This window comes from Triticum aestivum, chromosome 6D (assembly GCF_018294505.1).
Source record: "Triticum aestivum cultivar Chinese Spring chromosome 6D, IWGSC CS RefSeq v2.1, whole genome shotgun sequence".
Lineage (NCBI taxonomy): Eukaryota > Viridiplantae > Streptophyta > Magnoliopsida > Poales > Poaceae > Triticum > Triticum aestivum.
Genome location: NC_057811.1, coordinates 7,427,869 through 7,455,043, shown reverse-complemented (window position 1 = coordinate 7,455,043; position 27,175 = coordinate 7,427,869). Strand labels below are relative to the sequence as shown.

The following is a 27,175-nucleotide window of genomic DNA, read 5'->3' as shown; positions in this document are numbered from 1 at the left end:
TTAATTTTCTCTCACAATATTAATTCGCCCTGCTGAATTATCTTGCAGTTTGATACAATATCTCTTTTAGTTTAAGATCTATACAATTCAAGTTTCTCACTTGAGCATCGAATTTGCAACATCAGTATTATACATTACATTAGTAATATGAAGAGTACCTTGTATTTCAGAATAAATTATGATGTAATATATTTCCATGTTATGCTACATGTTGAGATTATTTACGTCCACTATTTGCAATTAAGATTTTAATTTCTTGTGTAAAAATCAATTTATCTTAATTGAGCCTTTTGGCTTAATACGAGCAACAATTGATATGCAAAATTTTAAGTGATTTCTTCAAATTGATGTTTTGGGATCACATGGTAGAGTGGAGATCTACTACATTGCAGATTATCTACCTTTATTGTTTAAGCCTACATTTTGTCATTTTTGACATTACGATTGCCAAAGTGCTCTCCCATACATTAAGTTATGACATGCGGCATTTCAAGTATGAGTATCTATGGATTTCATTGGATTATACTCCTTTAATGCTGCTAGATCTACTCCCAAATTTTCCTTTGGAGATTATCTACAAAGTGCCATGCTTAACAATTTGAAGTTCACACTAATGATTTCAAGCCAACTTCTTGAAATTTCCATTAATTTTGCAAAGTTCATTACAACATCAACCATGAGGGTCCTTAATTTATCATCCATAAATTAATTATCTCTGGTTTACTCATATAAGTAACCGATGGCTAAAGAATTTGAGGCACTCGCCCTTAATGGCCACAACTACGCTATGTGGGTCATGGACATCAAGATACGTCTTGTCCCGTGGGATAGCGCGAGCAATCCCCAAGATGCCAAGGATCCCAAGGGAAAAGGTTTGAACCAACTTCAACCTTCACCCACACATTGCAAATGGAACTGGTTGTTCGCACGATGTTCCACTCGGACCGAGCAACACCATGACTTTCCATCAGCCAGAGGACCTTGCTCACACGGAGAACATGTTGGTTGAGTATACCTAAATCGATATGTTTGGAGACTTCGGTTAGTCCCTCAATCTCCTTAGTGATCTATTTATCTATGTGCACTTGTGATGTTCTAATAAGAACATAAGTATTGTTGTCATCATATATTGTATATCACAATATATTGTATCAGCACTTTGGTACAAATACAATTGTATGTATTCTATATATACAACAGAGATTTTCATACTGAGAATCTTTAAGTATATATATAGATTTCTACGGGGGTCAATTTGATGAAAAATGATATGTGCCTTGTGGACATCTGCACCACAAACTCTATACCCAGGGAAGTCCAATGTTTCCACTCTCATTAAGAGAAGGGAGATATTTTAAAATCGCTAGACGTGATAAGGTATTTGTTGGCTCAACTCGAGTCATATTTACTATCCCTGTGGGTACTCGAGTAACGTCGGGATGCTTTATTGCTTCCCAGGTTTAACTCGTACCCTACTAAACTATGGAGGTATCCGTCAGAATAGTTTCCATAGCGAAACTTATGATGACAACGAAGAGAAATAACTTCTCTTTACCATACACAACGGATATGGCAAGCACATTCTCTGTGTATTATCTGGATTGTACTACACATACGACACAACCCGTAGCACATGTTGCGTACGCGATAGTTTTCCAAAGTGTCTTGTACATGACAAACTTGGCATACTTGCCTTGGTCATGGAGACATTGGGTTGAAACCGGAACTATCAGTAATTCCAATAGTTTATGATTATTATGATGCTAAATTCTAACAATATTTGGATTTTATGTGCACTACAAGTGACACAGGGAAGCTAATTTTAAGGCTCGCACACCTTAAAGTCTACGCTGAACCACTCAGACTCCTTGAATGCATCAAGTTGAGGTAAGTGGCTCTTCCCATCCATTGACTAGACTATTCAGGTGTTCCATGGTTCTACAAGACGCATCTATACAATGGTCTCAAGTGTGCTTTATCCACATGAAACCATGGGCTCATTATCCTGAACATCAATTACAATCAAAATTGAATGGACAATGTTGTAGAATTATCCTTGCGTGCCTTCACTATGGCCCTAGGATTGAAGTTTAGCACTTTGTCCTATATGTCTAGACTCAAACTGGTTTAGTAGAATCATTTATCAAAAGAATTAAGCTCATTCCATGATCTTAACCTCATAATTGCAACTTACCAACTTTACGTTGGAGTCATGCAGTTTTACACGCTCATGACCAAACTGCATAATGTTATTCCCCTCTATCTTTGATACGTGGAAATCTACCAAGTATTTCCCATCTGCGGTAATTCGGTTGCATACCGATATCACCACCCCGACATACATCATTGGCCCCTCAACATATATTTGGGATCTATGTGAGGAATAATTGTATAACCGTCAATACCTCAAGCCCCTCATATGGGTAGTTATTCAAGGTCAGTATGTTGATTCAATGAGGAATATTTCCAGACATTAGGGGGAGATTTCAAGTACCATACAGAATGCTAGGAAATTAGTGGAATGCTCAACACATTTCTGCCTCAAATCCACGTACTCAAAGATCTGAATCATGCGTTTAGAAGATTTGCAACACATTGCAAATAACCTGCCAGATTCATTTACTGAAAATAAAGGTGTCACATAGTCCTACAATCCTGCAAAAATATGCCCGAAAGAGTGGAGGTACCAACAAAACCGCTCAACCCCCCGTTCACAGCAACAGGGGGAGAAGTATGACAATAATACATCAGGATTCGGCTTCTCGCAAGCAAGGATATCAAGGCCTCTGAATCAGTAAATGCAAGTCAACTTCACGTTAGCAGACACCTAATGGATAGTATACACCCAGTGGACGGGAAACCTCCACCAACCCAGGTCATAGTGCACACAATGACCGGGACATCGGAATACCCGACTCAATCGCATTGGAAATCACGAGCAGTCACCATGGGTAATGATATTTCCATCAACTATATATTGATGTATAGATTCTAGAGAATCATATAACCGAAAGTCTACAATTGTGGACATACATTTCTCAACTAGATTGCAAAAACCTTTCAAATGATTCAGATCCAAAGACCATGGCCATGGCAAAGTGTGAACAACACTCGGACTGAACTCAAGCAAAGGGTATAATCTAGGTAGAAATGATCATGCTCAATAATGGGAAGGTATTCATAAGCAATACCTACACCAGTTTTCTTCTAGAAACAGAATTGAGAACAACGAGGTGGTGAAACAAAGAGCAAGTATTGTAGCATAAGGGTTCACACAGATACCCAACTATTCTCCAGAGGTGGAATCTCTTTCCGATAACTTATACCATTGGCAGTACAAAATCATCTATCAATGCAGTTGATAGATGTAGTGATAACATATCCATGTTGATCACTAGATTTAGACATAGATGGTTCCCAATGGAATCTCACTTCTGAATCAAAATGCAAAACGCAACATACACTGTGTAAAAACCAATAAGTCACCATATGACTTGTTGTTGTCGGTACATTTTGGTAGAATCGACATAGTGAGTTCCTAATACACAAGCATTACTCCTACAATGATGATTACCCTTGCATGTCTATCATACACAGGGATTACTCCTGCAATGATGAAGCACACGATCATATTAATGGCGGGTTTTGAGATGAAGAATTGGGTAAAACCTCGAGCACCTTCACTCATACATTATGGTACACTATGTTGTCTATATCCAAAACATATTGGAGAAATTCATTGTGGACAAATCTTATACATGCATAACTCATAGGGCTTCATTCTCTAGACGTAGAGAAAGATCCATTAAAACCATGAGTCGATGGGAATGAGATATTGGGACACAAAGTTCCATATCCTTGTGCCATTGGACCCACCAAACACAATTGGTTGGGAGTCAAGAATATCTTTCGATATCTCCAAGGCATCAAACATTTTGTCCGAGTCTTTCAGTTTTAGAGAAATCTTGACACCAATATCGTTGGATCCATTGATCAGATCCCTAATATGCTACATCATAGACAAGCTTTGTGTTCCAGCTAGGTGTGGCATCCATCCCATGAAGGTCTTCGAAACAGACCTCGTGGCTACATCGACCAACCATTATGTCAAAGATAATGTTGCTTGTGTTGTCTGGATGCAAACATGTTACATAGTAAGCAATATCACTATATTGCTCATCTTGCAAACCAAATCATGTGACAATCTCATTGATTTGTCTATGAAGTCTCCACCAACTTGAACATTTCAGAAACATGTTCATGGAATTGGTATTCGACGACTTCCGGATTGGCAAGTATCATGGGGAGTATCTTCCTGAATTACTCATGTTCAAAGCATCATATTATACTCTTTTTCCCTTTATGAGTTTACTTTTACAGGTTCTCATCAAGGTTTTTAATGAGGTAATATCAACATGACATCGTATGTCATACTTTATGTTTTCTCCACCGGGGTTTTTAGGAAAGTATACACGACATATATATTGTCCTCTAAACTCTATTGATTTTCTCATATCGAGTTAAAAGAGACAATTATTTTGATATGTCATATCATTTTCTCCTTATATTTTTTCCACTGGGTTTTAAAGGAGTTTTCAATGATATATCAGATCGCACTCTTTTCCCTTATGAGCTTTCCCTCAATGTTTCTCATAAACAGTTTTAACGAGGCGACATATGCAATACTTTCTATTTTTCCCCACTGGGGTTTTTAAAGGAAAGTATACAAAGCATATTTATTGTTCTCCAAACTCACCAATGAGTTTTCTCCTTTCTCAAAGGTTTTCTCATATGAGTTATCAAGGAGACAATAATTATTATATGTTGCACTTTTCTCCTTATTATTTTTCCCATTGGGTTTAAAGGAGTTTTAGCAACATATCTGCTCTATTCTCCTCATATTTTTCCCACAGGGTTTTTGGGGCAGACTCTCAAGATTATACGGAAGATTACTCAAGATGGAAGATCTATGTACAAGAAGTTTTCAATGATGAAACATTCAAGGAGCGGTGTTGTACAAGGGAGAGTGTTAGGAATTAATTAGTAGATTAATTAGCACATGATAATTAATGAATAGTCATTAACAAAGGGGTGTGTCCAACCCCGAACAGTCATGTCCCTTCTCTCTTTCTATTGCCAATAGGCACCTGTTCTGGAGGGATGCCTCCGAACAGACACCTCTTCTTCCCACCTCTTCCAGATGTATATATACTTGAGAATCAATGGAAACCAGGACTGATTGTCCTTTCGCTTTCAATCTCGTTTTACTCTAACACCTATGACGTGTGTCTGCAATTTATGTGGTGCTGCTGACAGCTGGCGCCACTTTCTGCTACTTGCAACATGTCGAGAAGTAGCCTATACAAGCCACACACGGGCATGAACTCCATTTACTCTCACTTGAATAAATTCAAGGGGTGAGGCAGGCCCTCCAAGAAACCAAGTAAGCTTGGAGCCAGGTATCTGGACCAGAGAGTGCTACGAAGGCCCGTGTCACACAGTTCTACGAATGAATATTTTCATTGCGTTGGTTAGACGAAGTTACTTTTTTGAAGTATGCTTCAATCTCAACAATTGATTTGCATGGGAAGCCGCAGACCGTTTCAGTCAAAATCCATTTTTTGGGTGTCAAAAGTCCTCAACGTTGGCAAAATTTCAATCAACATCACATAAAATTTTCCATTTGGTGCTTTGCCGAAATACAAGCTGAAATAAATGATTTTAAAAAGTCAGTTATGTCTAAAATATTTTTGAAACCAAGATTAGAAACCATGCTTACATTTGCTCCAGAACAGACATACTAACTTCTGATTTATGACTTGACAAGCAACAAATCTGAAAGCATTATAAGATACATGGTTCCATTTACAGAACTTCACAACAACGTATACGCAAGCACAAAAACTGCACACTCGTGCAATTCTAGCGACGACACAAAGCTTATTGCCTTATTAGCGATACCAGCAAGAGAGCACCATACAAATCAGTGGTGTGATCCCAGAATGCCAAATATCCCCTACAAAGCATGCCTTTGGTGGAGCCAAGCTTGCGCTGAGCTTCTTGATCGATGGCCTTGCCATCAGTCTCTCCCACCATGCCTTCACGTTAGGATACGAGTCGAAGAGGACCACGTGAGGCGTCGCCATGAAGGAGCAAGTGTGGGGGAAATGGTTGATATCCGCAAAGCTGATGAAATCCCCCGCCAAGTACTTGTGCTTGGACAAATGCGCCTCGTAGACCTCCAGCACCTTCTTCAGCTTCTCTATGCTTTCGTCCACCACCTTCTGGTTGGTGGGTATGCCGAGCACGAGCGGGTTTATGAGGCATTCGTACACTACAGGCGAGATGGCTGGGTTGTAGGCGTGGGCATCGACCTCGGTCCATACATCCACCAACGCGGCTTCTTTCAGGTTACCTTCCCTCAGCAGGTCGACTTCGTTCGTCTTGTATTTGCGAAGCACGTACCTTGAAATTGCGCGCGACTCTGAGAGAACAAAAATACAAAGTTTGAGAAATTTAGCGGATATTTGGGTGAGCTAATGTGTATGGCGTAGCATCAATATGAAACGTTTGGTAGCCTAATAATATCAGACCCTGGCCTCTGCTCTTGCTAACCTCCCTCCGATCTATCTGGTTGATAACAGGAACACATCAATTAATGTGTGAAAAGGCTGTCCTGGACTCCTAAACAGTATTGATGCCCCAAAATTGTCTAATCCATGCTCCAAATTTGTAATATTCTTTAGGCAGCAATAGTCTTTCATGTGATACTTACCCTTGAATAGTTTACTAAGGCTCTGCTGATCTGCAAATGACTTAAAGAAAGCATACGCGGAAACAAATTTGAAGGCTAACATTCACTTTACTACTCGGTCCTTTAAGATGCCGAGAAACAGAGCAAGCCTCTGCACCAAGTCACATTTATTTTGACAAGGACAAAAGCAAATTGATCATACCGAAGAGAATTAGATTCCCATCCTGGAAAGCAGGGGTTTGCCCGAACGGCTGCAAGAAATTAAAACATCCGTGCAAAAAACATCAGTTGAAAAATGGCCGAAATCAAGGAAGAGGGAGCAGAGGATTTGAGTCGTCGGGGAGCTTACGTACGTTTCTGGCGAGATGCTCGGGGCTCTTGTGCTCCAGGGCCTTCAAATCCATGTCGACGACCTCGTACTCGACGCCGACCTCCACCAAGCACATCAGCACCCGGGCCACGTTCCTCGACTTGCCCGGCCCGAACACCTTCACCGGCGCCATTTTCCTTGGCCTGCTGCAGCCTGCAGGCGAGAGGGACTGAGAGATTGTGTATCGGCGTCCTAGCGGTGTGCAGCATGACCCTTACCTCTTTATACGGCATCTTCTCGGTGGTTGGTGGAAGATTTTGACGTGCGAGCAGTGGTGCTCTCCAGAAGAACGAAGCTAGTAAGATTTTGACGTGTGAAGCAGTTTGTCGAGAGTCGTCTGAATCGAACTCGGCGTAATAAAAATACTCGGCCAATACGCAATTTGCCGAGAGCTCGACACACCAAACTCGACAACAAGGGGCCATGCGGCATGACCATTCGGGTTTGATGGCTCTGTCACGTCGGCGATGCAGTTGGCGAGTATACCACGCACACGTCACTCGACAAAGATTTTTGCAAATTCTTTTTTCTTGTGCAGAAAAGATTTGCCGAGTCCTCTGATAAGGAACTCGATATAGTTGTAAAGGTGTTTCCAGGTGCCGCCACGTGATCTGTTTTGCTGAGTGGCATGACTCGGCAAACAATTATATATATTTTTTAAATTATGAAAGACCTTTGCCAAGTTCCCGCGATGAAAACTAGGAAACTCTTGTTGAATGTTGACACTGAAAGTCAGGCGCCGCATCTACTTGGCAAATGTTACAGGAAGTTCTTTCAATGATTGGATTTCTCTTAAGCCTTGCAAATGAAAAGAAAAATATCGACAAGTTCACAAGTCCATACCAACAACAAGTTCACAAGTTTGATATTCATACCAACGAATCCACATACCAACAATAAGTTCACAAGTTTGATATCCATACCAGCAACAAGTTCACAAATTCACATACGAACAACAAGTTCATAAGTTCCGCAAATTGGTTTGGCATCCATACCAACAAGTTCACAAGTCAAAATCACAACAAGTTGTCACAACTTCAACAAGTTTGATAAGAAGTTCACACGTGACATAAAACCAAAAGGATCATACAATTTGTCAACACGACCTCTCGGCCCTGAACATCAACTCCATGGATCATGAACACTACAGTTGTGGAAGAGGAGTAGGAGGGGCATGGATCATAGCTTCCCGAAAAGCCCATAGGAAGAGGAGGAGGGACACCTCAGCATTGTATCATAGTGGTCGATCAGTTAATATTGGTGGTTATTATGGGAAAAAATACTAACCTTGAACTCGTCTTCAAGCCTCTCTCTAGCTGCCACTTCTGCCTGCAGTCGTGCCATCTGTGCGGCCTCAAATTCCTCCCTTTTCTCCTTTCTTCTTCCATCTCTATGGTCTGTGCGGATTGTTCTGGTTCCAACGCGGCCTATAAATGTCACTAATCCAAACAAATGGAATTATTTTTCTAAACTGTTATATGTAGTTATACATGGTTCATGCATGTCACTTATATTGACGAATGTGGCAAATATTCTCACTAAGAGATCCATTAAAATTTCTAATTCTTTCGACTGATATGTCAATGGTTTAAGACATGTTTTGTTTCATTTTAGTTATTCTTTGTTGCAATCATTTTAAGTTATTCTCTTACTACATGATAATAAGAAAAAAAAAACTCAATATCACTGCATATGCACATTTATGTTTGTGGCTCATGTTAATTTTTCAATATTGGCATCGTCATAATTATAATTGTGTCCGTTGCGGTTGACACCGATATGGTGCACCAACTTTAAGCGGAATACATGCTATATCTTTACAAAAAAATGTTAATAATAATCAATTTTTTAAGCTATGTTAATAATAATCATGATGGTCTTCCAAAACAAGCAGACACGGCTGGTCAGAGGACGAACAACGCATCCCTATTGTCCGAAGGAAGTCCCGCGACTGAACGACGACTCCAAGTTCTGAATTAACTAACGAATTCGAAGGTGCACCCAAGCCTAACCGCACCTAGCTGCTAGCTACATGAAAATTAAAGAAGGACCAACCGCACTTAACATACGCTCCTGCCCATGCCTTGTTAAGTGCACCACACCATCGATCGTGCTACTCCAACTCGTAGCAACCGAAACCCACTCCTTGAAAGCCACACCGATCTGTGTGATCAGATCATTGCCACCAACGCCATGGATCACTCGCCCGCCAAGTTCGTCTTGTTCCTCATGGCGGTAGCAACTACCTGGAGCAGCGTCTTCCCCGTCGCCGACGCGCGGTCGGCTCATGAAGTCGCCGCGGGCTGCATACCGCGCGAGCGGGATGCCCTGCTGGCCTTCAAGCAGGGCATCAACGACACCGAGGACGACCTCGTGTCGTGGCAGGAAGGGAACCAAGATTGCTGCCGATGGGAAGGCATCACCTGCGACAACGCGACCGGCCATGTCGTCGAGCTTGACCTGGGCTTCTGGACTTCTTTCTTGGCCGACCAGATAAGTCCTTCCTTACTTTCTCTTGAGCACCTGGAGAGCCTCAACCTCCAGTACGCGGGCTGTGCGACGATGCACATCGTCTTCCAGAGTTCCTGGGTTCTTTCAAGAATTTGACACATCTCGCTCTCTTCGGCATGCTTTGCCATGGCGAAGCGCCTCCTCACCTCGGCAACCTGTCGAAGCTGGAACATCTCGTCCTCTCTGCCTCCGCTTTCGGCCAAGGGAGGGACCTAAAAGATATCTCATGGTTAACCCGTCTACCCCTCTTGTCATATCTTGACTTGAGCTATTTGGACCTCAGCTCGGTTGTTGATTGGCCTCTTGTGGTGAGCATGATCCCCTCCTTGGAGTATCTCGATCTTTCTAACTGCTCACTTCCAAGTGCAGCCCGATCCCTCCCACACCTAAACACCACAAATCTTAAGCACCTTGACCTCTCACGTAACTACTTTGGCCATCCGGTTGCATCCTGTTGGTTTTGGAACATAACAAGCCTCGAGTACCTCGACCTTTCAAATACCACCCTCTATGGCCCGTTTCCTGGTGCACTGGGACACCTCCCTCCAGTGGTTAGATTTGAGCAACATGGGTAACAGCCCCACAATGACAGTGGAGTTGGGAAACCTATGTGATTTGGGAACACTACGGCTTGACCGGAGTCTCTCCTCTGGAAACATAACAGATTTTCTGGAGAAATTGCCAAAGTGTTCATCCAACAGATTGCAAGAACTGACGTTGAAGAGCAACAATATGGTTGGAAAGCTGATAAATAGTATGGGACAATTAAACAACTTAACTATGCTTGACCTTTCTCACAATAACATTACAGGAACTATACCATTAGGCATTGATAAGTGCTCTTATTTATGGCACTATGACCTTTCTTACAACCATCTTACTGGAGCTATACCCTCATGGTTGGGGAATTGCACTAGATTGTGGTATCTTTCTCTTTCCAACAACCTGCTCACTGGACATATACCGCATGGTTTTGAGAGTTGTGCCGCGTTACTTACACTTGACATTTCGGAGAACCATCTTAGTGGAGCAATACCACCGGGATTGGGAAATTGCACTAGTTTGGGACAACTTTATCTTTCTAGTAACCATCTTACTGGACATGTGCCATCCAAGATCGGTATGCTTGGTCATTTGTCTGATCTCGACCTTAGCAACAATAATCTTGATGGCATGATCACAGAAGAACACCTGCTTGGTCTGAAGAACTTAGAGCACATGGATTCATCACACAATTCTTTCTCGGGACCTTTACCATTACATTTTGGATCTCGATGGTTAGCAGAATTGTCTTTATCCTACAGTTACTTCAGTGGCCCTATTTCTAAATATATTTGTCAGTTAGAGTTCCTACTGGTCTTGGAATTGTCATACAACTTTCTAGAGGGAGAACTTCCTCATTGTTCTCGTAAATCTAGCTTGGTTTACCTCCTCTTGAGTAATAACAACTTTTCCGGCAAGTTTCCATCATCAGTCCGAAACTACTCAAGATTGGCTTTCCTAGATCTCTCAAGGAATAACTTCTATGGAACATTGCCGTCATGGATTGGAGAGTTGGTAAATTTGAAATATCTGCAACTAAGCCACAACTTGTTACATGGAGATATTCCACCGAATGTCACAAATCTATATTGCCTTCGTCATTTGAATTTAGCCAGAAATAGTATATCTGGAGTTATACCGAGCTCTTTGTCAAAATTAACTGCAATGACCCAAGCAAACTCAACGAAACATGGGTCCGACAAGTCTTGCACGTCCAACAACTATGGAACTATGAAGAAAGAAATTTGGCTTGTTGTAATGAAGCGCCAAGAACTTAAGTATGGTACTGGATTTTTTGATGTGCTGAGCATTGACCTATCACTCAACAAATTAGTTGGTCGAATTCCAGACGAGTTAACTTCTCTTAATGGGCTGTTAAATTTAAACTTATCATGGAATCACTTGAGTGGACAAATTCCTGCAGAGATTGGGGCTATGAAGTCAATTGAGTCACTTGACCTCTCAAGGAACAACCTTTATGATGAGATCCCGACAAGCTTGTCGAATTTGACGTACTTAAGCTCATTGGACTTATCATACAACAACCTTACTGGAAGAATCCCCCTAGGCAATCAACTTGACACAATCTACTCGGAGAACCCGTCCATATACGCTGGTAACATTGGCCTGTGTGGCCCTCCTCTCGAAAGGAATTGCTCAGGAAACAATGGCCTTGAGCATATGAATCAACAAACAAGTGAGAAGGTCTACGAGCCACTGTTATCCTTATACTTTGGACTTGGGTCTGGGTTTGTGGCTGGCCTTTGGGTCGTGTTTTGCTCTCTACTATTCAACAAAACATGGAGAGTTTCCTATTTTCGCCTCTTCGACAAGTTGTATGACAATGCATATGTGTTTGTGGTTGTTACTTGGGGCATGATAAATGACAAGGAAACTACAAGTTGAGCACTCTAGATGACAATCAGATGCTGTTGTCGTCGTAGTATGTAGTGGGCTCTATGAATAATTCATGTTGACCATGTATTTTCTTACTAGTTGGCACTACTAGGTGCTTTTCTATCCTCTAATAATGCATGTAATTGATCGTTATTGGTTTGTACACTGAATAAGACCCAACACATACGACAAAATGATCAACCATCTCCTTTTGTCCGTTTGCATGTAGTTAGGATGTCCCAAAGAATTTCCAAATGAAGCATGAGCACAACAATTTTCCACCGGTTTGCTAACGAACTACACAACGCTTTGTGTGCGATCGGTTTGTTTGTGACCCATGCCTACACACACGAGGGCCATTGTCTACCAACAATCTTGTTATGCCTTTCTCTGCTCGGTTGGCCTTTTTCATCCTAATAATATTTTCAAATTCATGATTGTTTAAATTCTTAACTTTTTAAATATCCGGAAGCATTTTTCGAATTCACGGATTTGTTTTCCGAGTTCGCAAGCATTTTCGGAATTCCGGGACATTTTCAAATAGGAAAGATATTTAAATCCATGATTTTTTCGATTTCAATTTTTTGTCGAAATTAACATTTTTTGAGGGATCTTTTTTAAAAACTAACAGAAAGAGCCATCCGGATTTTTCTTATACATCGGGCCAGCCGAAAAAACCAACGGATAGAAGGGCCGAGCGAGCGACATTACTGGGCCAATACTTTTTTTCTTTTCTTAGGAGCTCCCTGTTATATTCTCTGGATCGGGCCGGCTTAGATCAATCCGGTGATTTACCTTCTGCCTGGCCGGATGAACTCGATGGGGTGGCCATGGTGGATGGCGGCGGTGGTGATGGCAGATCGTGGGCGGTGAAGTGGTGGCGGCGCTTCCCATCAGCACTGCACTAACCCTAGATCGGTAGGGGTGTAGGTGGGTTGTAAGGCGTCGTGACGAACCTCGTGATGCGAGCCGCCAGCCCCCACCTCTTTATATAATACAAGTGATAGGGGCCCGTCAACCATAGTGGGTTGAGCGCCCCCGATCAGGGTGCAGATCTAAGGGCCCGGTGGGCCGTTGGGCCCACACGATGGAGATCATCCTAACATTCTCCCCCTTGATCTCAACTTTTACTTTTGACCTTATACTTTTACTTTACTCGTTTCATAACAGATCAATACATAGAACATGTTTCATCGTCACAGCTCAATTGCCGATAGAATCAGACAGCCACAACGTACCTCTCTGTTTTGAAACAAATTCTTTAACCTTGGGCCCTTTTATTGTCCGGAAATCTTAGATATACCATAAAACCCATGTCGACTGTGTGTTCTTCGAACACACCGGGTGGTAAGCCTTTAATAAGCAGATCTGCAAACACTTGTCGGTTGCTTTTATGCTTCAAGCATTTCTACATAATTCTGGACTTTCTCCTTTACAACGCCTAACTCTGTGTCAGTGTGTTTGGCATCAACACTTGACTCGTTGTCATAGGAGCGAAAAACTTAAAATGGTTATCGTTGTTGTCAACCATTATTAACTCCGGGTACAAGTCTCCTTAAGCATTTTGCCTGTCCCTCAGCCTCATATCAAGCTATAAAATATCTTTGCATCACATTGATGATAATTTCATTCTTTGGAGCTTTTCCACATAAAAACCTCCAAGTATGAAAGTTAGCGACAATTGTGGATTTCGCTATACATTTCACAAGTCCTGTCTTTGTACTCACAATCTTTTGAGAGCACTTATTTCTTTCAGCATGAGGCCGATATCTTTGACTCCATTCCAGTGATCTATATATGGACTGGACATTGCCAAAACAACCCGGATACGTGAATTGTGTCAGGATAATATATTGAGCTTCCAACAGCTGAAGCATATGGTACCATATCCGTTTTCAATCTTTTCTCATCAACGTTTGGAACACCATAGTTTCCAGTTCAATTACCCTTGACTATAAGAACAGACGTAGGTTTTCTCGCATGCCTACTTTAGAGACCTTTGTTAGCATGTCCATGCGACATTCCTAATACCCCATTTTATTCTTTTCTTGGTGAATCTCGATATTTATAACGAGAGACACTCTGAGAAATGCAATTTTGAACTTTGAGGACAAGAACTTCTTTTCTCCTCCTGAAGTAGATTGACATCACCACTAGCAAGTAGGACGTCATCCACATGCACATGATTGGGAAATGAATTTCCCATTCTATAACTTTGCATGAATACAATTGTCCTTCCATTTTCTTTAACCCAAAATATCATCTGATTCTTTAAACTTTAAATGCAACTATCTAGAGACTTGCTCTAGTCCATAAAAAACTTCTTGAAGCAGTATCCCTTGTGTTCTATACATTCATCTGATGTAACTCAGATCATGATGTCGGTCATGATGTGCCACTAACACTCATTGTAATTTGTTCATTCTCTTTGCACAAAATCTTTCGATTCAAGTCGCGCTTTACACCTTTACATATTTCCTTTGGAGTCACATTGACCTTGTAGACCTTTTACAGCCTACTGTTTATGCTCCATTGGAAATTACTTATGAGTCCCAAACATTGTCGGGATTTACCAATTTTATTTCATCTCACATAGTCTCTTATCATTTGGACAAACAGACACTTCCCTAAGCTTGATTGAGCGCTTAAAATGAGGTGGGATCAACCTCGATTTGAATTTCACTAACATAGACTTTATAGTAATCAGAAGTATCTGATTTTCTCATTCCTTGAGACCATTTGTGTCTCAGGTACTGGCACTTCTTTCATATGGGGCTGTTGTTGCTCTGTGATTGCCAAGAGGCAAATTAATTCTATAGTCTTTTATTTCCAAGAGGCAATAGGTTTTACAGGGACCTGTGTCACAAGATCCATGTGTACTCATTCATCCTTTATAGAGCTAACATCAGGTGTTGTATAGGTCATACAACATGCTCCCCCAGATTACTCCATCTTCACTAAAACTGGCGTATCTTTAAACTTTATTATTTGGGTTTATTCTGTTAAAACTTTCTTCTTTATGGCACTTTAAGCACCGTCTTAGTATTCCTTAGTCTGCTTTCGGAACTGTAAAAGATACAGGAATACAGCTATTTCTTTTCTTTAGGGGTATTATTATGATCGTCGTACTCCCCCAGATGATCACATTCTTCATTAATGGATATCTCATATTTCTTTCTCCTCCTCAAAATATGGCAAGAACTTTTCTGCCACAATTTCGAAAAACCATTCACAACTCTTGTGAATTGAGGAAACTTTGAGTATCTACTTCATGTATCTGATTACTTCATATGTAATGAAGTTATCTGTTAACGGTATGGGAGTACTTTTTCCTTATTCCTCATTCCATTTCGAAAACTCAAAATAGTTCTTTATCATTAGTACTTTTGCAAGTCACACTTGCATATCATTCTTATCTTTAGGTTCGTCTGTAACTTTTATTCTCTTTGGATTTATTGAGTGCTTAATGACCGTTACACATAAGGTGTACGGTCGATACTAGGAAAGCATAATACCTACTCCATACTTTTCTCCCAGAGTGGGACACATTAAACGCACATGAGTCATCATATCTTTCTCCTGTCATACAGGATAAGTCCTTTGCCTACATTTCTCCTGCCATACATGATTTTTTGACATAATACTATGTCAACTTTACTCAGTTATGCAGGTATTTTCCGAGACTTTTCCCCGCCATGCGGGTTTTATCATAATCCTCTTTTCCTGCTATGCGGGTAATTCCCTGTAAGGAACATAAATGCCAGAATTGGCTCTTTTGACTGCATATGCTATCATCAAATTCAGAAATAAATCCGAAACGCTCTTTGACACACATGCTTAATCCGACGTTGGTCAAATTAAACACGCATGTTGCTTGTTTCATCTCAAATCATGTTGACTGAAAAATCTTCTTCATATAGAATACGAAAGACATTCGTTAACCAAGACTCTCAATGATCTATTTGTTTTCTTCTCTTGGATTAATATCCAAGAATTCTTTTCTTTTGAAGCCATTCTTTAGTGAAAACATACTCCCTCACGTTATGACCTTTCCTGGTCATCTTTCGGGTCACAAGTACCTAGCCATTTGCTTTCACGAATGAAAGCATGGAAAACTTTTAGTCTGAGAAAACATAGCCAATAATCAACAATAATGAGCATAAAAATAACCCAACGTTGGTCTGGTTAAAAAAATATGCACATTAAACTTTTGTAAAACTTCCTTTTTATACTCTAAATCACCGTTGTGGTAGAATTAGAATAAAACTCATTCTTCTACATTAATTCCATATCACGGTTGGGCGAAAATGGAAATAATGCATATAACTCGTAAACAATGTGATGATAGTATTTCTATTAAACAACTTTGCTAAGAAATAATAATCATCATCAACTTTATTGCAGCGGAAAACTTTTAATATACATTTCTCAATCTTTATCAAATGCTCTGAAAATTGGTCACTTTGATACAAAAATTATCAGAGATTTGAACTTTTAACTATAAGACTCATTGAATTATAATATTGTCATCATCAACGTTGGTCAGAAAATAGCAATACCATAATTAAACTTTAATAAAATATCTTTCTACTATCATAGCAGAAGCTATCTGAATCTGATTTCACCCACAAGTGAAAAAACTTCTCTCAAAAAACTGTTCATCCAATTAAATTTTCCCGTTGGTTCCAATTTAATTGGAGGATAATACTTTTTCTTTCTTTGTAAAAGAGTACTATTAATTATTTACGCAGCGGAAAAACATGAATAAAAAAAATCATGAACTTTTTACAAAAAATTTTCTTTCACCGAATAAAAAATCATGAACTTCTTTAGTTCTACTGAAACTTTTATTTTATATAATACATGAACTTTTCTTTTTCTGAAAATTTTCTATTTTTATTTTCAGAACTTTTTCTGTGTACTTTTTTATTTTCTAAACAAAAAATTTCTCTGAATAATTTGAATAGAAAAAACTGTATTATATTTGTCCAAAAAACTGGACAAAATAAAGAAAAAACAAGGGATACTGAAAATGTTCTGTGCGCGTGCTGTTCGGGTCACTTCTGGCCGAAAACGGCCCAAAGGCCCGCAGCGAGCCGTCCCAGCTGCGACCTGTCCGACGGACCAAAAGGCCCATCAGTGCTTTCGGCCCACTGGCCCAGAGGCTGAGCTAGGGTTTTGCTCGTGCCGTTCGATCTGATCGGACGGTCCGGCGCCCTTTTAGCTCGATCAAAACAGCCTACGCCGCACAGATCTGGGAAAAAACCTAATCCTTTCGTCTCTCCCCGTTCCCCTCGTCGTCTCCGCTCCTCGCACAGGCTGCGCCGGCCACCGGTGAGGCTTTTGTGGGCCGCCGGCGACGGCGTCCAAAGCCACCGCACCGCGCAAGCCACCTCTTTTCCTTGCCTTTCCTTTTCATTTTCTCCACCTACTGTGGCAGAAAGAACGAGGCCCAGCTGCGCCCGCTCTCCCTGCGCCGTCTTTGTCCCGCAGCGGGGTTTCGGGCTTCGCCGGCCGCCGGCGACGGCGACGAACCGCCGCTGCGCGCGAGCCCCTTTCCTTTCCCCCTTTTCTCCTTCCACCTCACGCCTCCTGTTAGAGAGAGAGAGAGAGAGCCGCGAGCAGAGTCAAACTTTGCTCCCCCTGTGCGTTCGACGGTGGAGCACCCGTTGCGGCGGCGTCCGTTGCCATCCCCTTCGCCGGTGGCGCGTTCCCCTCGTGGTGAGCGCGCCGCCGTCGAGCGGTTTGGCGAGCGGCGCCCTTTGCCCCTCTCGGGGTGGTTTTCTTCTTCCCGAATCCTCGGCATGCCGATGCGACTCGGGATCGAGAGGAATGGCGCGGCCTTGCGGTGACACTTCTTTGTCCGTTGAGGAATTTTTCTTTGCCCTGTCTAGGGTTCTTGGGAGGAGGGAGGGATCTTTCTTTCTCTGTTTGTTCTTTGTACCGAAAATCTTAGCCTAGCATGGCCTGATACCATTGTTGTATTCTTTGGATCGGGTAGGCTTAGATCAATCCGGTGATTTACCTTCTGCCTGGCCGGATGAACTCGATGGGGTGGCCATGGTGGATGCCGGCGATGGTGATGGCAGATCGTGGGCGGTGAAGTGGTGGCGGCGCTTCCCATCAGCACTGCACTAACCCTAGATCGGTAGGGGTGTAGGTGGGTTGTACGGCGTCGTGACGAACCTCGTGATGCGAGCCGCCAGCCCCCATCTCTTTATATAGTACAGGTGACAGGGGCCCGTCAACCATAATGGGTTGAGCGCCCCCGATCAGGGCGCAGATCTAAGGGCCCGGTGGGCCGTTGGGCCCAGATCATCCTAACACTCCCGGCTTGGCCCATCGTATCATAACACTGAATCTGCGTGCCCCCTTACCCCTCATCCCCGGCGGCGCTCACCCCTAACCGGCGACCTCCGACGACGCCCCGACGGCCGGTTCCCCACCTCAGCCCCCGTCCACCGTCTTCACGCCGGCGGCCATCCATCTCCCCCGCGGCCCCCGACGGGTATGTGGACCACGACGCGGCCTCCAAGCCCTAATAATCCCACAAATCGCCGTCCTAAAATTTCCCCTGCAGCTGCAGGTCTGCCACCGCTGTGCCGCCGCGCCGCAGCTCCGCGTGGCCGCCGACGCCTCAGCCCCTCCGCGCCTCACGCGCGTGGCCGCCGTCGCCGTCCCCGTTCGACCCCGCCGCGGCCCTGCTGCCTCCGCCCCGTCCGCATCTAGATCCGCCGCCCCTGTCTGGCCTCGGACCGGATGGACCTCTCCGTCACGCTGGCCCTGAGCTCCCCCACGGAGGTACGGCCGGCCGGAAACCCACCTCCCGCCATTCAACACCGCTTGTTGCTGCATTTACACTGTCTAATCTAGCAGAATTAATACACCAGGAACTCAAGTTTCACAATTCTTCCAGTTTAACCCCCTTGTATTTTGCAGCATGGGGAGCAGCTGAGGAGGCGCCAGCACTCATTATCAGAGCTGGTATACTATCATCTACACACATATGGATTGCTATTGTAAGTCTTTGGTGTATGTGTTTTGACTGGTGTTAATTGCCTTCCCCCTGCCTTTCCATTAACTGCAGACTTATGCAAGAGAGGAAGACGCAACAAAACTTGAGACCACACGCTCACGGCGTAATAACCTTTCTCTTCAGTAGTTGTAACTATTAATATCTCCACTCTCAAGGAATCTTTTACCCCTTACCCACATGTTATCGATTCTATGAAGCTTCTTGCCCTACTATCTTACCCATAGTTGCCCTTTTACTTTTGCAGTGTTAAATGTTCTCAAAAGGCATGAAGATCTGAAAGAGCGCCTCTCGCGGTACTCCTTTCTCTGATCTTTTTTTTTTGTCCAAGCTTTTGGATTCTAATAACTTGTCGGATGTCGACTCAGCTGGCCAACTCAGTGTTTATTGATTTACTATAAATACTGTACAGATTCCTTAGCATGTGACATTTGCATAAGCAAAATTTCAACAACTCTGTTCAAACTGCTAGCTAATTGCTTGCAAACTTATGGTTCCTCTTTTATGATACTTTTTTTTTGCGGTTGCTCTTTTACGATACTTAATCAGAGCATTAAGCCTCTCACCAGTTTCCAATGTGGGAAACTGCAACGTCATCCTTGTGTAGCTTTCATTTAAACTAGGTGCTTAAACAGTCACAATTTCCTTGGTCCTTTCTGTTGGCAAAATTTTATGCTCCCAATATCTTTGCAACTGCATCGAATTCTCTGAATGATCCTTACTGTTTAACTTCCTATGGATGTGCTCAACTTGAAGCAAATAATAGTGGTCGAAAAATGATACATGCAAAAGAAAGGGGGGGAGGAGCTCAAGTTTATCTAAATTCGACATATGCAAATGCATTTTTTCATTTTTCTGAACTATAGTACCATTATTGCGATACTGATGAGATTATGTTTCAAAGAAGTTAAAGTGAAGTTACGATCTAAAAGTACCAAAAGGTTAAGGAAGGACAGTACTGCTGATTGCTAAGTTCCATAATGAGCCTGTTTTCTAATGCAATGTTCATGTGCATCTGCTGCAAAATTGCAGAATAATAATTCTACCAGATTTTTAAGAACACATATATTCTATATAAGCAATGAAATGTGTTTTCAGATATGTTAGTCTGCAAGTTTAAAAACACATATATTCTATCATCTTATCCCTAGCATATTCGGGTCATATCTGAGATGATTTTTCCTGAAGTATAGTGTCATTTCTATTAGACATTGCATCCCCCCCCCCCCCCCCCCAATTACTGGTTGTCTCATACTGTTATATGCAGATGTTATGTTTAAATATGTGGACGCATGACTAGTAAAACATTTTTTTTACATTTTCACTATTATTTTAGGGATTCTGATAAGCTGATTTTTGAGCGTCTACAGAAAGAATTTGAGGCTGCACGAGTTGCACAAACCGAAGGTACAGTTTGCTTCAGCACCTTTGATGTTTACTTTCTAGAAAAATACGATTGTCAGCAACTTCCAGTACCAAATAGTATGTGGAACTTATTTGTTATACTATCTCCTTCTGCAATTTTTCGGGAACTCAGGAGCCTTTGTTTACTTTCCATGCTTAGACGAACTAGTTGTCATTTAAAAAAATAAATGCGGCTTTAACATCAAATTGGTAACTTGTTAACCCACACAAAGTCTCCACCATTTTTGCAAAAACACTTACAGATCGTTAATGATTATTTCCAGTTCCATTTGACCAGAACTAGAGTTCATTATGTAGGAACTTAAGCAACCTTAGCTATTTACTAAATGCATAGCATAATTAATATGTTTGTAGTACTTTGATTCTCTGAAATTGCTGCCTCTTTTCTTTAACGATATATGTACTGAAATTCATAGATCTACTTCGCTGGAAAAATCTAAAACCATATTTGGGTTAACATGAACCAAAACCTTTCATTCCACACTTAGTTATAAAGTACTCATCTGTAATTAGTTGGAAATATTTATCTGACTAATTATTTCACACTTACGTATGTGTGGTATACTGCTTTGCACATTGCTGCCTCTTTTCTTGAGGATAAAATGGCAGATCCTTTATTTACTACTCCCTCCGTCCCAAAATAAGTGACTCAACTTTGTACTAAAGCTAGTACAAATTTGAGTCACTTATTTTGGGACGGAGGGAGTATCTTGTATTTCTTGGAAGTATTTTCATATTCTTGTATTGTGTCGTTACAGCCAGTATGACACATATTTAGTCTTCTCATACAGTCTGATAGAGTGATAGTAGTATAATTTTAATCAGTTTTTATCCTACAGCTTCATTTCTTAAACTTAGGCTTTTGCATTTTTGTAGAGATTTCAATAGATGATGAGCAGTGGAATGATGGCTTGCTGGCAACTATCCGTGAGAAGGTACTTAATCTGAAGCACCATATTCTCATATTGATTCCACATGAAATACACTGTTTGCTCTGTGCATTTTGAGTTTATAACAAGTTTGCTTTATCTCATAGACCAGGTCCATATAGAGGCTGAAAGGAAGGCGATGGTCAACCTGGCAAACATTCCAACAGACTCTCAATTTCAATCAAGGACGACTTATAGAATCAGAAATAAGGTAACCTTATTCTCTCGAGTCCAGCTTTGGCTACCATAAAGACTACTCTTTATACTGTAGTTTATCAATGGGTGGTTGATATTTTTCATTTGCTGCCAATGGTTTGTGTGTGTGTTGGGGGGGGGGGGGGGGGTAGGGTTGAGGCTATTCCTAAATGGTTAGTTAATTGAACCTGGGATGTAGTTGGTGTATTGCAGTGTTCTGTGATCAGTTCATTACAGTTCACCTAACTCTTTTGGCTACAACATGATTGGCGAACCAGTAATGTTGGTGTGGGCTGGGGTGCACTGTGTCACAGTTTCTCATTCTTGTTCTCTTCCTAGGATTGGTACAACCGTACAAGTGACCACCGAAACTGAATTTAGCCTTCAGACCATGTTTCATTTACTTTGTAACATGGCATTATGTTGTTGTCTTCCTTAGAATGGAATTATGTTCATGACTTGGCATGTTGTATTATACTAATGTACCTATTCCATTAGTTTTATTATTTTGTCAGTTAATCTGACTAAATATTTTATATTTCGTAGGTTATCTATTGTTTGGATGGTGCCAGAATTGGTATACAGTATGAGACATTCTTCGCTGGTGATTACACTTAACATTTTCCATATCATATTTTCCATGAAATGTCAGAATTGTACCATGCAAAGCTTTGTGTAAGATATGCAGAGGCGATGTTATTTCATAGAATTAGTTTGCTTCAGATCAAAACATACTTATTTCATTGTGCAAACCCTGACATTCTGAATAATGCTACTACAACATCTAAGCATGATACGTAATAAGTTATCAAAAAGAAATAAGATAAGAACATAGAAACTCTAGACACATTGTATGCTGCACTAAATAACATGCACATTATATTTTGCAGGAGAGCCCTGTGAAATTTATCATTGCGTTTTGGAGAGCAAGTCATTCCTTGAAAAGATGACTGTGACTGAACACACCTTGCCTTTCTTTCTGCCGATTCGAGAAGTAGAAACTGACCACCTGTCATCTAACGCCATCGTAAAGTTTCCTCATGGGCCCCTTGCATTTTCTGTGCAATTATTCAAATAGTTCTATCTGCTTACATGGCTCCTTTTTCCTTGCAGAGGTTTATTGATCATCTTGAAGAAATTTTGCAGTCGTATATTGACAGGAGAGAACAGGTCAGTATCAGATTTAGGAGTTGCTCCCAAATGTAAATTGCCTGTACACACTATATCCCTTTTATTATATTATCCTTTGTGAAATGCAAGAAATCAGGTGATAAAACCTTATATGCTTATGCCTGAATTATAGGCCTGTAGTTATGATGTACTCGTGTTGTTTAAAAACAGATCTTGGACATCATTGCATTATCTGAGCTGTGAAGCAAACTTATGCCATATCCATATTCCTTCTATTAGAGTTTGAAATCTCCATGTACTTTAAAGACGGCCACTGCTATATGACATGTTAATCTTTCTGTGTTGGGAATAACTCTAATTCACCTCTGTTTTTCCATCCAAAATCCAAGAGGACCATAGCATCTCTCCACTTTGGCTAAGGTTAACCCTCTCTGAGATTAGCTACCCACACAGATCCTTGATTCAGTCACTTGCAACACAATGCTTCCTTAGATTTGAAGTCGTCAACCCAGCATTGCCTTTGTGTTGTGCCTCGGCATTGGGTGTCACCCCCAAGGGCAAGGGGGCCCCGTCATTGGGCTAGGGGTGTGAGAGGAGAGTGTGAATTGGTCCGGTTGATGAGTGAGCCTTGTTGTTTGGCTTGTCATTGTGTGGGATGTGGCAGCTGGGCCGAGTAAGGGATCTAGTCAAGCAAAAAGGTCCAAGATTACCTTATTCCTTGGTTTGGAGAAGAACTGAAGAAGGGAAACCAATTAGGCCATGGACTAAGATTGTAGGTGTGGCCATATAGTGGATTTTTTTTTGAAACTATGATGATTTTTATAGCAAATTCGGAAACTATACGTCCTGATGCATAAAAATCGAATCTATGACCCCGTCGGCCTCCTGCTGGCCGAAGATGAGCTTTTCGGCCAACTCCAAGCCGAAGTAGAGTCTTCGGTCTACTTGCGGCCGAGGAGTGGTCCCAGAGGACTCTTCAGCCTATAGATGACCAAAGAGTACTCTTCGGCCTACAGATGACCAAAGAGTGCTCTTCGGCCGCAAGTAGACCGAAGACTCTACTTCGGCCTGGAGTTGGCTGAAAAGCTCATCTTCGGCCAGCAGGAGGCCGACGGGGTCATATATTTGATTTTTATGCGTTCAGTCATATAGTTTCTGAATTTGTTATAAAAAACATGATTGTTTCAAAAAAAAATCCATATAGTGTTTATAAGGGGATATATAATGTGTGGGTTAACTAAGATTATTTTGGGCCGGGGGGCCACGGCAGTCCAACTAACCTCCCCTATTGCTTTGGTGGTATTATTTTCGTAGTTACACCTCACCAAGCTAATTTACCTATTGTGATTTACCTACACATGACATATTCGGGTAATTCCTAAGTACCTTCCATCTTTTCATGAAGTGTTTCGGGCATACAACTTCTGCTTCACCGCTAGACTAGAGAAGAGAGAACATCATGGTTCAAACCACAGGTTCTAGGTGATAACCTGTAACAATGAACTTTGAATTCAAAATTAGGTGAATAAAATATATTTATTATCCGTGATTCTACTTATTTGAAATTTGAAACAGCTATATTTTTTAGTCTTCGTGCCGTTTGCGTTGATCACAGTGAAGTTTATAATTCTAATGCTTTCCATTGAATTCATGTTCAAGGTTCGTCTTATCAAGGAGCTCTACGGCAACCAAATCGGGGAATTGTTCTACAGTCTTCCATATACCTTGATAGAGTTTACATTGGAAGACTTTGAATGGTAAGGTCAAACCTGCTGTTAGATTTTGCTGTAGTACAACCATGCTCATACTAAAATATTCTAATCCACACAGTGTTCTCCTTTATATTATCTGTAGCATTTATATACTGAAACTGCATATTGTGCACTCTAGAGACTCAAGTTTCTTCTCCTGTGTGACTTGAGCAGCAAGGTTACGGTGAGTATCCGATATTCGGATCTAATCTTGACCCTGCCTAGTCAGGCGAGGGTCTTGGCCTGGCCGCTTCGCTCTGCAAAGAGAATATCCGCAGCAGACCGCCGTGCTCAGCCTGTACCATCTCGCCTCTCCTATGCCGAGAACGCGTTGAAGACCTTGAGTTTGCCAGAAGGTTCCTCCTATCTTAACCATTGCCCCTCTCCTCTTTGTAGTTAAAAAGCATACAACTCTGTGCTGAGCTTGTTCTGATCTATATGTACTTTTGCTCCCCAAATTTCTTTCTATGTTTCAGCATACGCGGAGATTGTCCTGGAGCTGCCCCGTGCTCTGAAGCAGATGTTCTACTCTCAGGAAAGCGACTGAAGCGAAGCGTGCGTGTAGAGAGTTTATTTAACCTTACGGATGTGCATGTGGGTACCGAATATTTGACAGCAGAGTAGTAGTTTGATTCTTCGCTAGGTGCCTGTCATTCACGCTGCCTAATAATCGTCTTCCCTGAAAATTTGGGTTATGTTGCCTTGCAGATTTTCACTATGAATTGTTTGAGTTTTCAGGTTGAAAAACCTTAAGTTTTTTTTTTTGAACAAGAAAAGGCTCTCAGAGCGCCAATATATCCAGTTTAGTAGCAGAATAGAGCATGAAGTACAAAGCCCTGTAGAGACAAGGTAGAGAGGATAGAAGTTACAGGGCATAGCATGCTCCTCTGAGCTGAACCAAAGCGGCTGAAGACAGGTTCAGTAGCAGTACTAAGAACCTGGCGAGCATCATTGTGAGCAACTCCATTTATCTCCGGAGAAATGTGAGACACCCGTGAATGGAGATCATCTGTAATCCTAAAGAAATCTGCAAGTGGTGCTCTGATTGCCCATGGAGTGGAGTCAGCAGAAACAGTTCTGGTCGCAGCTGCCTTTGCCAAAGAAATGTTGCCGGTCAGGAAAGTTGGTTGCGCGACCTGCAAGAGTTGGGTAATTTTGACTGCAAGGAGAGCAAGCGCTTCTGCTTGAAGGGGCGAAGTAGTGATCGGGGCTGAGCTTGAGCTCTACGTCGACATTCTTGTCTTGCACGAATTTGTGAAAGACACCAATGCCATTTGGTAAACCTGGAACTTTTGAGCACCTGAAAGGAGCATCAGATAGATCTTAGCACCATCAACAACAAGATCAGTTTTAAGAGTGCTTTCCTGTGGTGGCAACATAATAGCACTATCAGGGGAACTAGTATTAGTAACGACATTGCGATCATCTAAGGAGGGAGCCACTTGAAACTTTTGCTTGTCGTCGAAAGCTAAGGCAGCCATGTGTAGCTGATGTGGGAATGATCACCTCCTATCAAAAAGACAATCACATCTGGACTTGAATATGCACCACAGAAAATTAAAAATATTGGGCACAGTAGCATATGGACGGTCCATATTAAGCAAAGCTAGAATAACACTTTGCATAGAAAGATGATTTTTCGTTAAAAGATCACTTTTAAAGTATCAAGGATGCGCAAACCATCCTGCTCTAGCAAAGTCACAAAGGAAAAAGAAAAGAAAAAAATGTGTTTCATTTTTGTCTTGAGCACAACGACAACACTGTTTCGAAATATGGATGGAGATAGAATAGCTCTCAAGCCTGTTGGAAGGGCTTTCCGAAGCAACCTTCAGGCAAAAGTCTGGACTTTTGGGGCCATCGGTTTTTGTTTCCAAACTTGCTTTAGAAGAGCTTTAACCTGACGACTTTTGGGGCCATCAGTTTTTGTTTCCAAACTTGCTTTAGAAGAGCTTTAACCTGACGCGAAACCAGAAAAGGCCGATTCCTCGGTTTTGCTTGAATATCTTGCAAACATAACTTATAAGTAGACTTTGAGCCGCACTTTTCCATTAGGAGCAAGATCCCAAACAAGAATATCTCGGCAATTGTCCTAGATGATGGTAGTGTGAACGATTGTAGACGCCGTGGGCTCCTCAAAAAGAGAATAGATAAGATCATTGTTCCATGCCTTTTGCCCCGGCAGCCAAAGGTCACTAACTCGAGCAGGATAGATGAAACTAGCAGGTTGGATAACAAGGTGATTATGAATATTGGTCCAGGCCGAGCACCAAGGGGTACTCCAAGTGGAAATGTTACATTGGATGATGTGTTTTAAGAATGGATGAGCTTTGAGTTTAGGGAGCATTCTAAGAATTGATGACCAGAAAGCTGATTTCGGAGGGCTAGAAGTAGCAGTCCATATGGAAGTATCCGAAAAATACTTAGATTTGAGCACAAGAAGAAATGTGAGTTGGGAGAATTAACAGGTCTCCATGCAGAGGCAAGAATAAGACCTTGGTTCATGGCTTGAAGATTTCTTATTCCCAAACCTCCCTCCTTAGAAGTACATATATCCTTCCATGCCCTAAGGCAAAGACCTCTCGAAGAATTGTCCTCTTCAATGCTTGTCCACCAAAACATTCTGATAATAGAAGTGAG

At 41.7% G+C, this 27,175-nt stretch overlaps 2 protein-coding genes and 1 pseudogene across 5 annotated transcripts; 2 read left to right on the top strand and 1 right to left on the bottom strand.

The window, feature by feature from the left end:
• Window positions 1-5,736: 5,736 nt before the first annotated feature.
• On the bottom strand, window positions 5,737-7,341 carry LOC123140723 (probable glutathione S-transferase GSTF1). The gene is made up of 3 exons (XM_044560008.1): window positions 7,108-7,341; window positions 6,957-7,005; window positions 5,737-6,484 (listed from the first exon to the last, which is right to left on the bottom strand). The coding sequence occupies exons 1-3, from the start codon at window positions 7,255-7,257 to the stop codon at window positions 5,952-5,954; spliced, it is 732 nt and encodes a 243-aa protein (XP_044415943.1). The 5' UTR covers window positions 7,258-7,341; the 3' UTR covers window positions 5,737-5,951.
• Window positions 7,342-9,317: 1,976 nt separating this feature from the next.
• LOC123140722 (receptor-like protein EIX1) lies at window positions 9,318-12,131 on the top strand (annotated as a pseudogene).
• Window positions 12,132-18,411: 6,280 nt separating this feature from the next.
• LOC123142965 (uncharacterized) lies at window positions 18,412-25,256 on the top strand. Of its 4 annotated transcripts, none has more exons than XM_044561684.1 (14): window positions 18,412-18,582; window positions 18,655-18,875; window positions 19,014-19,058; window positions 19,162-19,213; window positions 19,355-19,403; window positions 20,444-20,514; window positions 21,409-21,467; window positions 21,574-21,672; window positions 22,203-22,260; window positions 22,547-22,683; window positions 22,770-22,826; window positions 24,447-24,544; window positions 24,713-24,894; window positions 25,015-25,256. In XM_044561684.1, the coding sequence occupies exons 2-14, from the start codon at window positions 18,834-18,836 to the stop codon at window positions 25,083-25,085; spliced, it is 1,020 nt and encodes a 339-aa protein (XP_044417619.1). In that variant the 5' UTR covers window positions 18,412-18,582; window positions 18,655-18,833; the 3' UTR covers window positions 25,086-25,256. The 4 variants fall into 4 exon arrangements, with proteins under 4 accessions (XP_044417619.1, XP_044417621.1, XP_044417620.1 ...); XM_044561685.1 differs by having other exon boundaries at window positions 18,429-18,582; window positions 18,661-18,875; XM_044561686.1 differs by lacking the exons at window positions 24,713-24,894; window positions 25,015-25,256 and having other exon boundaries at window positions 24,447-24,548.
• The last annotated feature ends 1,919 nt before the right edge of the window (window positions 25,257-27,175 follow it).